The sequence below is a fragment of the Osmerus eperlanus genome, chromosome 9 (genome assembly GCF_963692335.1).
Source record: "Osmerus eperlanus chromosome 9, fOsmEpe2.1, whole genome shotgun sequence".
Taxonomy (NCBI): domain Eukaryota; kingdom Metazoa; phylum Chordata; class Actinopteri; order Osmeriformes; family Osmeridae; genus Osmerus; species Osmerus eperlanus.
Window position 1 is genome coordinate 16,880,287 of NC_085026.1, and position 11,394 is coordinate 16,891,680.

The window sequence follows — 11,394 nt, forward strand, 5'->3', positions numbered from 1 at the left end:
ATTTAATACCACTGCTATTACAGACCACTAATGTTTGCTAATAGCTCGCTACCATATGGAACCAGGGCCTCGCCCATGTTGGTAATTCCTATCTTTGGACAAGCTGTCAATATAACGTCGAGCATTTTCAGGGGGCGTGCAACGCTGCTTAATCCCAGAGACTCTGTGATGACTTCTCTGTGCTGCTGATGTGGAACACCACACACGCATGCTACTCCTGCATGTCTATGATGAGAGCCGTCATGCATGTTAATATCAGCCAAGTCTCTAGCTCTCCTATTAAGAGTTTGGGTGCAGCCAGGAACATTTACAGAGGTCGTTCGTGGTGGATCAGTTTGTTACTGTGTTCCAAGATTAGGTAGTCTCCATAACATTCAATACTTGACACAGTATTTACATACTGTATATGTACAACAATATATCATTCTACATCATGATATGACCGCCTTTAGACGATATCTCTAAACCTCTTGTTTGGAGAGAGATGTGGAATTTGTGTGCTTGCTGAACTCCATCTGTGGTGAGTACAGAGTCAATGCTGCTGCTGGGAGACTCCTGCTACTCTGTGTGCTGGGATTTGTAATGGTAATGTGGACGGAGGCTTTCTGGCGTGCCTGAGCAGTTGGAACGCCTCCCCTCCCCTCCCCTCCTCCCCCTACCCTCCCCCCTCCTCCCCCTACCCCCCCTCCTCCCCCTACCCTCCCCCCTCCTCCCCCAACCCTCTTCCCCCCCCCTCCTCCCCCAACCCTCCCCCCTCCTCCCCCAACCCTCTCCCCCCCCCCTCCTCCCCCAACCCCCCCTCCTCCCCAACCCTCCTCCACCAAACCTTCTCTTCCTCTCCCCCACCATATCCCCCTGCCACACTCTCCCTCCTCCCCCCTCCACCACCATATCCCCCTGCCAGCACTGCAGCCCAGCGGATAACCAAGCATGGATTAATAGTGACATCACACTGAAGAGATGGCTGAGCCGAAAGCAAGGGTGAGTGCTGGTGTGTGTGTGTTGGATGGGTGTCTGTGAGTGTGTGTGTTGGACGGGTGTCTCTTTGTGTGCGTGTTTAAGACTGATTAGACAGTGAGGGTGGTGGGGATTAGAGAACCATCTCTGAGTTCACTGGGTGCTGACACCACTCTACCTCTCCAAGAGCTCAATTTACTGAGGGATCAGATTCATTTATGTTAGGTTGGGATTATTATCAGTAACTGGTCAATTCCAAATAGGGTAACGCTTCAACTTGTGAATTTGGACACACGTGAAACACTGAAAGGTGCTTGTACACCTTGTTTTATTCACACCCTGTGGCATCCAATGCATTAGCAGGCATTTGAACCATACCATTTATAACAGTTTAGAAGTAAGGACTGTAACAAATGATCTCCACTACACAGAAAACAAATGACAAGAAGCTGAAAGTCATACCGAATTTACAAGGACAAGACAGTTTTCAGAGAAACCATCGTTACAGAATGTAGGCTATTGTAGTCTTTTCCAGTCTGACTGTATCAACACAGCTATTAGGACCCAGAGACAAATAAAGTGCTTCAGTCATACTTCAAAACCCTGGCAGCTTTTATGGAGGGCTGTGGTGACTGTAGCGTGGAGGTTTTTTCAAAAGGCTCTAAATCCGATAAGGCGAACAGCGATGTTTGAGTAAAGGTTTACCTGGTTTGTCAACATTCTTAAGCTGCCCCTGTGTATTGGCTCCCTTGTAATGCATTTTGTATCCGCCACTGATTCTCAGAGAATAGACTCCCAGCTTTGAGTGTGTGATTACACACAAACGCAGGTTAGACCTCTAACACGGATAGCGAGAGGCACCTTAGAGACAGGCGGTTTGTCCAGTTAGCGCTCTTTTCTTTCTCTTGTCCCTGTTCCCCCAGGTTAAAACTTGTTGAATGGAAAAAATAAAGTAATAGTTTTGCGTGGATAAATTATTAAATATGATTAAAGTTGAAAAAGGCATACTCCTAAGAGTGATGATCCATTTGTATTAGACATATTGTGCATACAGTGCATAATGGCTACGTATATTAAGCTATCAATAGTTTATCAACCTGTAAATACGTTAAACTTTTTTTTTTTTAACAAAAATAACGTGTAAATAGGTTGTCTATGTATTTGTCTACGTCTCCTGAAATGCATTTTTTTGTTGTTGTTGTTGCTTGGATTGTTGAACAGGGGGTGACATTGTTTGGAGAGCACGTAGCCTACTCTCGTGCCTAAACACACATTTCCAAAAGCTCCTGTTGAATGTCACAGCCTGTCCCTTGACCAAACCAGGAAGTAAAAATATTGTATCCCAGTCTTCTTTAACTAAGAAACAGCGGATGGACAGCAACATTAAAAATCACGAATAATACAGCAGAACTTCGCGGACGCTTGCTTGCTTTGCATTACTAGTATGAATGACGCGCGTCCGTGTGCGTGTTGCAGGGGTCTCTAGTCTAAATCAACACAGTGAGTGAGTTAATGTTGCATTTGTGAAAACCGCATCAATTCAACATCTGTCAGTTAGCTAACACTGCTAGGTAGTTGTAACTGTTTACCTAATCATTATATAACTAGCAACAGCAGGCACTGATACTGCAGCATGAAGAGAAACGCAGCTACACTGTGAAGGACTTCCGACCAATTTGACTGCTTTCCGACCATGTTCTAGGTTTCAGCAAGGATAGCTCTCTGCCTGGTTTGTGTCATAGTTATAGATAGCTAGTTAGCTGATATGAATATCTTGCCGGTTAATGTTACCCATCTGATCATGCAGCTACTGCTAGCCAGCCAATGTTAGCAAGCTAACGTTAGCTAGCAAAAAACGGCACTTTAGTTGCATGTTGCAAGTTATAGCTGGCAGCTAGCTAGCTAACAAGTATACTACTACTTTTCCCGCGGGTTGTCATCATTTAGCTAACGTTAGCTTGGCTATGTGTGTAGCATTTGCAATGAATGAATGAAGTTGTTTCCCTCTAGCAAGCTACTACAATGTCGTCGATCCAGAGCGAATGGATGCTGACAGGCGCCACTGTTGCCGGTGTCGCGGCGCTGTACCTGCCCTGCGTTCAGAGGGCTGTCCCCGGCGGAGACTCAGGTTGGTAGCTAGCTTAGCATGGCTAACCATGACATGTGGTCCTGATGTTTACCTCCAGGCAGCCAATCAGGCTGCAGCGCTACTATTCTACTGTAGTTACAGTGGTGAGAGGTTGGCAGGAAGTTAGATTCCTTAATACAGTTGCAGTTTACTACTGGTATGAATTATGCATGCATTTGACGATGGCGTATGTTAACTTTTAGATGTAACTGTAGAATTAAATTGTCTGAAGTTTTTATTTATACAACGTCACTACAGTGATCAACTAATGCAGTAATATGCGAAAATGAATGTGTATTGTAACCAGACATACTTACTGGCCTACAAATAGGGTCTTCACTCACTAAACCATAGATGACAAAACCTAGATTTTGATGTGTGTAGGGGAAATGCCACTTACAAATGGCTCCTACACCTTTTATAAACATGATCAGATTCCTTTTTTCTGCAGTGCAGATAAACGTTTTTGGCTTAAAAGAGCTTCAGTTTCCGAACCTGCTCTGAGAAACAATGTATAGACTAAACAGCTAGGATAACCCTGCATGACCTTACACTTCAGTGTGGTTGTGGGATAACAGTTGTATGAGTGTTTAATACATTGCCTGACACAGGAATTCCATATTCTACCTTTTGACCACATACAGTTTCTGCAGTTTCAAGTGACTGTGTGTGCAGTTTTAGAGAGTTTAAGAGGAGAGATCACAGGTTTGATACAGAAAATGTGGTCTTGGAGCATGAAAACTCTGCTCAGTGGGTTAGTGCAGCCCCTGCATACAGGCTGTGTATGTGTGTGGGGGGGGGGGGGGGGGGGGGGGAATGAAACTGAATTTAGCAAAAATGAAAAGCGAGAGGAGAACCCAGGAGAAAGAGCCATGAGTAGCCCTGCTGCTTTTGTCGCTGCCAAGCGACCGGAGCCTTTGAAAAAACGTCCAGCCCCTTCTCCACAGCGTTTAGCGACGGTGAAGGATGCCTGCTCAGATAGTGCCAGCTGAACACCCTTCCCAATTCTCCCGGTCTCCGTCTCCCTGTCCTAATCTCTTTAGGTGTGATGCGCCCCAGAGAGGCTGGAGCGTAGCCCCGCGGGAACGCTGTTGTCTAGGAATGTGGAGTGTGGAAATGACGGGGATTATGGGAAGACTGGTGTGGGTGCCCGCGCTCTGCTATCACAAAGACTCTTGGCGCCCGCGCCGCTACCCCGTCGACTTGATATTTTGCCTGTTTAGTAATGGGAGCGCTCTGCGTCGCTGAGACACTGATGTTTTGGCCCTGTGTTAGCTTGGATTTCTTTTTATGTTGTGGGCCAAAGTACACAGTTGGGGTACGGGGAGGTAATGTAGATTTTTTTTGTTGAGTGAAATCGAGACGGCAATGAAGGATGATGAATGCTCGTGACGGCAGGTAGAAAGCTGCAGCTCGTGCCAGGTGACACGGAGCTCGAGAGACATTAGAGCTGTGTAGTTTGTGCTGTCATGGTGCATTAAACTGATAAGAGAGGAGGCCTCCTGATGCTGCAGAAATTCCAGCACCATAATGCAGTGTATCAGGAAGGTTAAATGCTGGAAATGAGGCTGACTGCCAACTGGGTTTGAAATGCTACTGCAATGTTCCGTCAATTCTTTATTTTCATTTATTCGGTGTTGCATCAGAACCCAATTTATCACGATTATACAGTAAACAAGTGATGTAGTAAACAAGTCTAATTGGCTTGAACAACTTGTGTGTTTATGTGTAACCTGTAAAACCATTTCTGATTTATACAGTCAATATTCACATTAAATAAGTGTTACTAGTGCTAAAATAGTGCTATTTACACAAGTGTGTTCACAGCATTATAATGTTTTATTTCAAATATATTTCATATTTCATAAACACACGATGTGAGGATATATTCTAAACAGGATTGAGTACATTTTACATCTAGGCTTCTAATATCAATTTAAACCATAATGAATATCATATAAAAAAATAGAGAAATCAGATTGTCTGTGAAGTTCTGCGTTTTACACAAAACAAGCAATTATGTCAAAGCAACAGTCAACCATTTATTCGCAAAGCGATTCAGAGCAATTTATTTCTCTGGCTATACTTAATGAGAAACCGTTAATTATAGGATAAAAATGAAAATCCTCTCGGTTTATTATGAAAAGAGATCGTTGCTACCTGGCACCAGCAGAGGGCGCTGTGTGGAGCCCAAACATTTATCAGTGTAATTTAATCTGAACCAAATTTCAATTTTCATGAGTGGGAGATGCAAACATTCTGTGTGAAAAATCTTTCCTAATTTGAAACGCTTAAGATGTATTCTGGCACAAATGGGTTTTTGCCCAGAAGACTTAAGGCGTCCTTAAATGGCATTCAGGGGTTTTCAGTTGACTGAGTGGCCCACACAGAGGCAGTCAACCAATGGAGCCAGTTTGTGTGTTCTTAAGCTTACCTCATTTCCTCACTGTTACTGATACAGCTTTCTCTGTGTACCCCCAGGACCAGTGGAGACTGAGGGAGCAGGCCAGACAGGAGAGAGAGAGAGAGAGAGAGAGGAAGAAGGAAAGACAGACAGACAGAGAGGGGAGAGATGAAGAGGGGGAGGGAGAGAGAGAGAGAGGGAGGGGTAGAGAGAGAGGGGAGAGATGGAGGGGGAGGGAGAGAGAGAGGGGGGGGAGAGAGGGAGTGGGAGAGAGGGGGGAGAGGGGGAGAGAGACGAAGGAAGGGACCTCGGGGAGCAGAGAGGCTGGGACCAGGACGGAGACATCAACCTGTGTGTGTGTGAGAGTGTCTGTGGTAGACCGGGGTTCCCGTGTGTGTGTGTGTGTAGTAAAGCATTGAGGAGGGAATTGGGTTTTTGTGTGTAATACCGGGGGTTCCGTGAGTGTGTGTGTGTGTGAAGGGAGGAATCAGGGGAGAAGCAAAAGATGAAGAGAATGAGCGTGCCGCTTAGGAAATGTCACACTGGGAAGATTTGCAGGTTTTGATCCAGGCAAATTAATGCAAAACCCCAGTGCAAGTATTTGATTTGGGAAAACTTTGGAGCAGACTTGTCTCTTAATAATAATGATTGGGTTTACATTAATTTCCTCCCCTATTCTCTTCCACAGGAGAGCTGATCACCGCTGCTTGTGAGCTGGGGGTAAGTGTTAGCCGTATTGTTTAATCAATTCACTCATTAACTCTTATAAGCATTAAGGAAGTTTAATTAAGCATGGCAGAACGCAGATTAATTTACTTTCAGACCACAGGTTTTTTCTTCCTTCCTTCCTTTCTATACACTTATTTTACTAAGTTAGAAGTAGAGAATGCTATAATTTGCAACCCGTTTTTCAAATCCAATTAAAGTCAATGGTAAGGCGATGGGTTTTGTAGGCTTTGCCTTATGTACGGCATAAGGCTTATTATATCCACCCTCTTTTTGTGTGTGTGTGTGTGTAAGCCGCGAAGAATGAACTAAATCGGGTTAACAGTTATAATAAGTTTTATTATTTAATAAAGTTTATTACGCCGCCGTGATCCTTTTAGGGAGGCTGTGTCGGTGTCACTATGCAGTAATCCTGCCGTTAGTGCCGCAGTCCGTGTGGCCTGCCTGTCTCCCTGTCAGGCCTCCCCAGGGCTAGCAGGCCCCCCTCCCTGGGCCTCATGCTGCTGGCCCTCCCCTCTGATCCCCAGAGCTCTGGGGCTCTCTCTCTGTGTCTCTCCCCCTCTGTCTCTCTCTCCCTCTCTCCCCCTCTCTCCCCCTCTCCCTCTCTCTCCCCCCTCTCCCTCTCTCCCCCCTCTGTCTCTCTCCCCTCATCTCTCCCCCTCTGTCTCTCTCCCCTCTCTTCCCCCTCTGTCTCTCTCTCCCTCTCTCCCCCTCTGTCTCTCTCCCCCTCTCTCCCCCTCTGTCTCTCTCTCCCTCTCTGTCTCTCTCCGGTCTCTCTCCCCCTCTCTCTCTCGGATGTCCCTGACGTCTCCCTGTCCCTCCTCAGTGCTGTGCCGGAGCTCCTTATCTGCCTCCCCCCCCCCCCCCCCAGCTCCTCTCCTCCCACCCTCATGTTCGCCTCATGTTCAGGTGGGCTGTCCCTGCTCGGCTGACCCACAAACTGACTGTTTTATCATCTTACCTCTCTCTCTCTCTCTCTCTCTCTCTCTTTCTCTCTCTCTCTCTCTCTCTCTCTCTCTCTCTCTCTCTCTCTCTCTCTCTCATCTCTCTCTCTCTCTCTCCTCTCTCTCTCTCTCTCTCTCTCTCTCTCTCTCTCTCTCTCTCTCTCTCTCTCTCTCTCTCTCACTCACTCACTCACTCACTCACTCACTCACTCACTCTCACTCACTCACTCACTCACTCACTACTCACTCACTCACTCACTCACACTCTCTCTCTCTCTCTCTCTCACACTCTTTCTCTCTTTTCGGCTCCTCCTCCCCTTCTTATCCTTATCTCCTTTGACCATCCATCCATCCATCCGCCCAGTAAACCTGACCCTCAGCCAGTCTCTCCCAGCTTCCTCCAGGCTGGGCACAGGCCTGCGGAGGGCAGGGTAGACATGCCCAGGGGTCGCGTGAGCCGCTGCCCCGTCTGTGACGATTGGTGGGCTGTAATCCCCCCTCCCTCACCTCTCGGTTCAGTCCTCTGCCTGGCAGCCCCGGCCTTATCAGTGCCAGGGAATGAGGATGTGTTTAATGACTGAGCCCTTATCAGGCTGGAGGAGACTTAACGGCTAATTGCTTGTGATTGCCGGATCCCCCTGGGTGGCAGGGGCTGCTGCTTGGGCTGGAGGCCGGGGCTGGAGGCCGAGGCTGGAGGCCGGGGCTGGGAGGCACCACGTGCTGCAGCGCAGGCCCCAGGGGGGGTGCACTGTCCTTGGGAAGGAGCTGAAGGAGGAGGTGGGTGGAGGGAGAATGGGAGGGGGGTTGTGGTGGAGGATTGGGATGATGAGAAGGGGGACTCAGTAGTAGTCAGCTAGCAGTCAGGGCCAGAAGTGCTCTTTGTCTCAGTTCTTTATCCTCTTCAGTCCTCCCCCCACGCCTCACTGACGTCCTCCCCTGTGCAGGTGGCCCACCCGCCAGGCTACCCTCTCTTCACCCTGCTGACCCGCCTGGCCCTGGCCCTGCTACCCTCCCTGTCTCCTGCCCACGCTGCCAACCTGCTCAGCCGCCCTGATGGGGGCGGGGGCCAGCGGGGCCCTCTGCTACACACCGTCTGCAGGTAGGGACCCCAGCCACTACACCGTCTGCAGGTAGGGACCCCAGCCATTACACCGTCTGCAGGTAGGGGCCCCCCAGCCACTACACCGTCTGCAGGTATGGGCCGCCCAGCCACTACACCGTCTGCAGGTAGGGCCCCCAGCCACTACACCGTCTGCAGGTAGGGCCCCCAGCCACTACACCGTCTGCAGGTAGGGACCCCCAGCCACTACACCGTCTGCAGGTAGGGCCCCCAGCCACTACACCGTCTGCAGGTAGGGGCCCCCAGCCACTACACCGTCTGCAGGTAGGGCCCCCCAGCCACTACACACCGTCTGCAGGTAGGGGCCCCCAAGCCACTACACCGTCTGCAGGTAGGGCCCCCAGCCACTACACCGTCTGCAGGTAGGGCCCCCAGCCACTACACCGTCTGCAGGTAGGGACCCAGCCAAATGGACTCTGCAGACCAGAGCGTTCCTCCCTGTCTGTCACGGCTCTCATGCTGTTATTGTTTCTGGTTTTACGGTTGTTGTGTGGCCTAGCTATGTAGGCTAACTCGCTCAACTAATTATGGATGGATGAAGTTGACAGCAAATTGCTAAATTAACGACTGAAACAATGGAATACCCAGGGAAATAGGCGTCTTTCTAATCCCTAAACATTGTCCTACCACCATTCTGCATCTCCCTGCTGAAAACGTCTGGTGATGTGTTTGGGTGACTGACAGTGTCCTGTCTGATCCTCTGTTCAGTATTCAGCAGCAGAACTTCTACCCTCTCTTCCACCACAAACATGTCTTGGCTGTTTACACACCAGCCACCCACCGGCGTGAGAGAGGAAGTGTGTGTGTCACAGTAAGTGTGTGTGTGTGTCACAGTAAGTGTGTGTGTGTGTCACAGTAAGTGTGTGTGTGTGTCACAGTAACCCCCCCCCAAACACCCAAGTGCCTGACCCCCCCTGCTGCCCAGCATGCTCCCAATCCTGACATGGCACGATTTCTAATCCCCCGCCCCCTCCCCTCTGCCCCCCTTTCTACCCTCCTGGGTCGAAGAGGAAGAGGATCACTACAGCCCCACTACCCCTTCTCCCCCCCCCCCACACTCAATCAGCAGCTCACGACTGTTTCACTGAGTCGTCCCACGTTTCCCTCTCCTCCTCCTCGGGTGTTCCTGTTGACCCCCTGGTGTACGGCGTGTTTTCCCCCTCTTCCTTTGTGTGTGTTTTTATCTCGCCAGGTCGGCTTGACTACCTTTACATCCCCCCCCCCTCCTCTCCCCTCCCCCTGTTTTGCTTACGCTGGTCGTTTCCCTCCACAAATGCTGCGTTGGTGGCAAGTTCACTGTCAGGATCCTTTTCTCTTTTTTTTCCCCTCCTCGTCGTCGTCGTAGCTTTAAATAGCCTGAGCTGTTTATGCACTGTAGCCTAGTTCGTGTTTAATTTACCGTGCCAAGCAATGAATAGTGGCATATGTAGCGGTAGGTGAGCTGTTTTGAGGCCAGGGAGGAGAGTGTGTGTGGCAACAGAACTGGACCTGAGAGAGCTCCCTGGGGGACGCCCGTGGGCTGGGGCCCACTTCCTGTTTGCTTGGCCAGCAGTGGTGGACTGGCAGGTGTGCTGGAGGGGGGTCAGGCTACAGGTCACCCCTGCTGGAGGAGGACAGGGGCCGGGGAGGAAGTTCTCTCTCTAGGAGGACTGGCCCTCGGCCCCGTCCGACAGCCTCGGCCCCTGCCCCTCTCTCCTCACATCTCCTCGGAGGCGGCCTCTCCACCAGCTGCCCTCAGGCACGAGCAGGAGAGGAGAGGATCTTAGCCGTAAACAAGTTTTCTGTGTTTACCTGTTTTGCTGCTTTTGGCCAGACATGTCCATATGGGGGGGAGGGGAGGGGGGGCGGGAGGTGAGAGAATATGTAGCCGTCTGGTGATATTTGGTTCACAGTGTATGTTAACTGCTGCCCTATTTGTAATCTCCAAGATTTAGATCTAATTTTGGATTATGGTAAAGTGAAAAGTCATGATGAGGTACCCCCCCACTGAGCTGACCGAGTATGGAGGCCTGCAGGCCTGCAGCCAGAGTGCTGCAGGCCTGCAGCCAGAGTGTACAGTCACACCCTCTAAGCTGGGAAGGATGAGTGTGTAATCTATGGTTTTCAATTTGGAAAAATAAGCATAAAAAGGTTTTAGTGAGGTTTAGGTGAGGGCAGCTGGGGAGGGGGGGAGGTGGGGGGGTGAGGTGAGGGCAGCAGGGGAGGGGGGAGGTGGGGGGTGAGGTGAGGGCAGCAGGGGAGGGGGGAGGTGGGGGGTGAGGTGAGGGCAGCAGGGGAGGGGGGGAGGTGGGGGGTGAGGTGAGGTGAGGGCAGCAGGGGAGGGGGGGAGGTGGGGGGGGGTGAGGTGAGGGCAGCAGGGTGAGGGGGGGAGGTGGGGGGGTGTGGTGAGGGGCAGCAGGGGAGGGGGAGGTGGGGGGGGTGAGGTGAGGGCAGCAGGGGAGGGGGGAGGTGGGGGGGGGGTGAGGTGAGGCAGCAGGGGAGGGGGGAGGTGGGGGGTGAGGTGAGGGCAGCAGGGGAGGGGGGAGGTGGGGGGGGTGAGGTGAGGGCAGCAGGGGAGGGGGGGAGGTGGGGGGTGAGGTGAGGGAAGCAGGGGAGGGGGGAGGTGGGGGGTGAGGTGAGGGCAGCAGGGGGGAGGGGGGAGGTGGGGGGGGTGAGGTGAGGGCAGCAGGGGAGAGAGGAGCCTTGTTGTCTTTAGGCTGTCAGAAACTTTCTGTTTGAAAACACTTCCCAAATGAACAATAAATGTATTTGTCTAGATATACTGCAGTGAAGTTATTACTCGGTACGCTCTGAATAAAATAAAAAAAATAAAAATTATAAATTTGAAGGCAGTTTCATCCAAACACTAAATTGCAAGACCTTGAAATTCGTCTGGAATATTCCCAACATTGCAAGCCTTTGATGTATCAATTTAAATTAGTCGGCCAGATTGCCGTGTTTAATGTGAGGGAATGTAACTTGATAGGCTTGGCCGTTTTTTCCCTTCACTGTGAATTGCACAAGTTGAAAATGTAGCACTTTGCCTCTCCTTTGATTAGTCAGTTACGGCCCTGTTGGAATGATCACATGGGTGAATGGACAAATTGGACGTCTTTTTATGTTTTCACACCAGGGC

The 11,394-nt window shown here is 50.3% G+C and overlaps 1 protein-coding gene across 1 annotated transcript in view; it reads left to right on the forward strand.

The window, feature by feature from the left end:
* The first annotated feature begins 2,214 nt into the window (after positions 1–2,214).
* The window catches only part of tmem260 (transmembrane protein 260), a 32,107-nt gene continuing 22,927 nt past the window's right edge, over positions 2,215–11,394 (forward strand). The window contains exons 1-3 of the mRNA XM_062470098.1: positions 2,215–2,457; positions 2,972–3,085; positions 6,178–6,209. Of these exons, the coding sequence (XP_062326082.1) occupies positions 2,406–2,457; positions 2,972–3,085; positions 6,178–6,209 (198 nt within the window). The 5' untranslated portion in view covers positions 2,215–2,405. The remainder of the gene's footprint in view (positions 2,458–2,971; positions 3,086–6,177; positions 6,210–11,394) is intronic.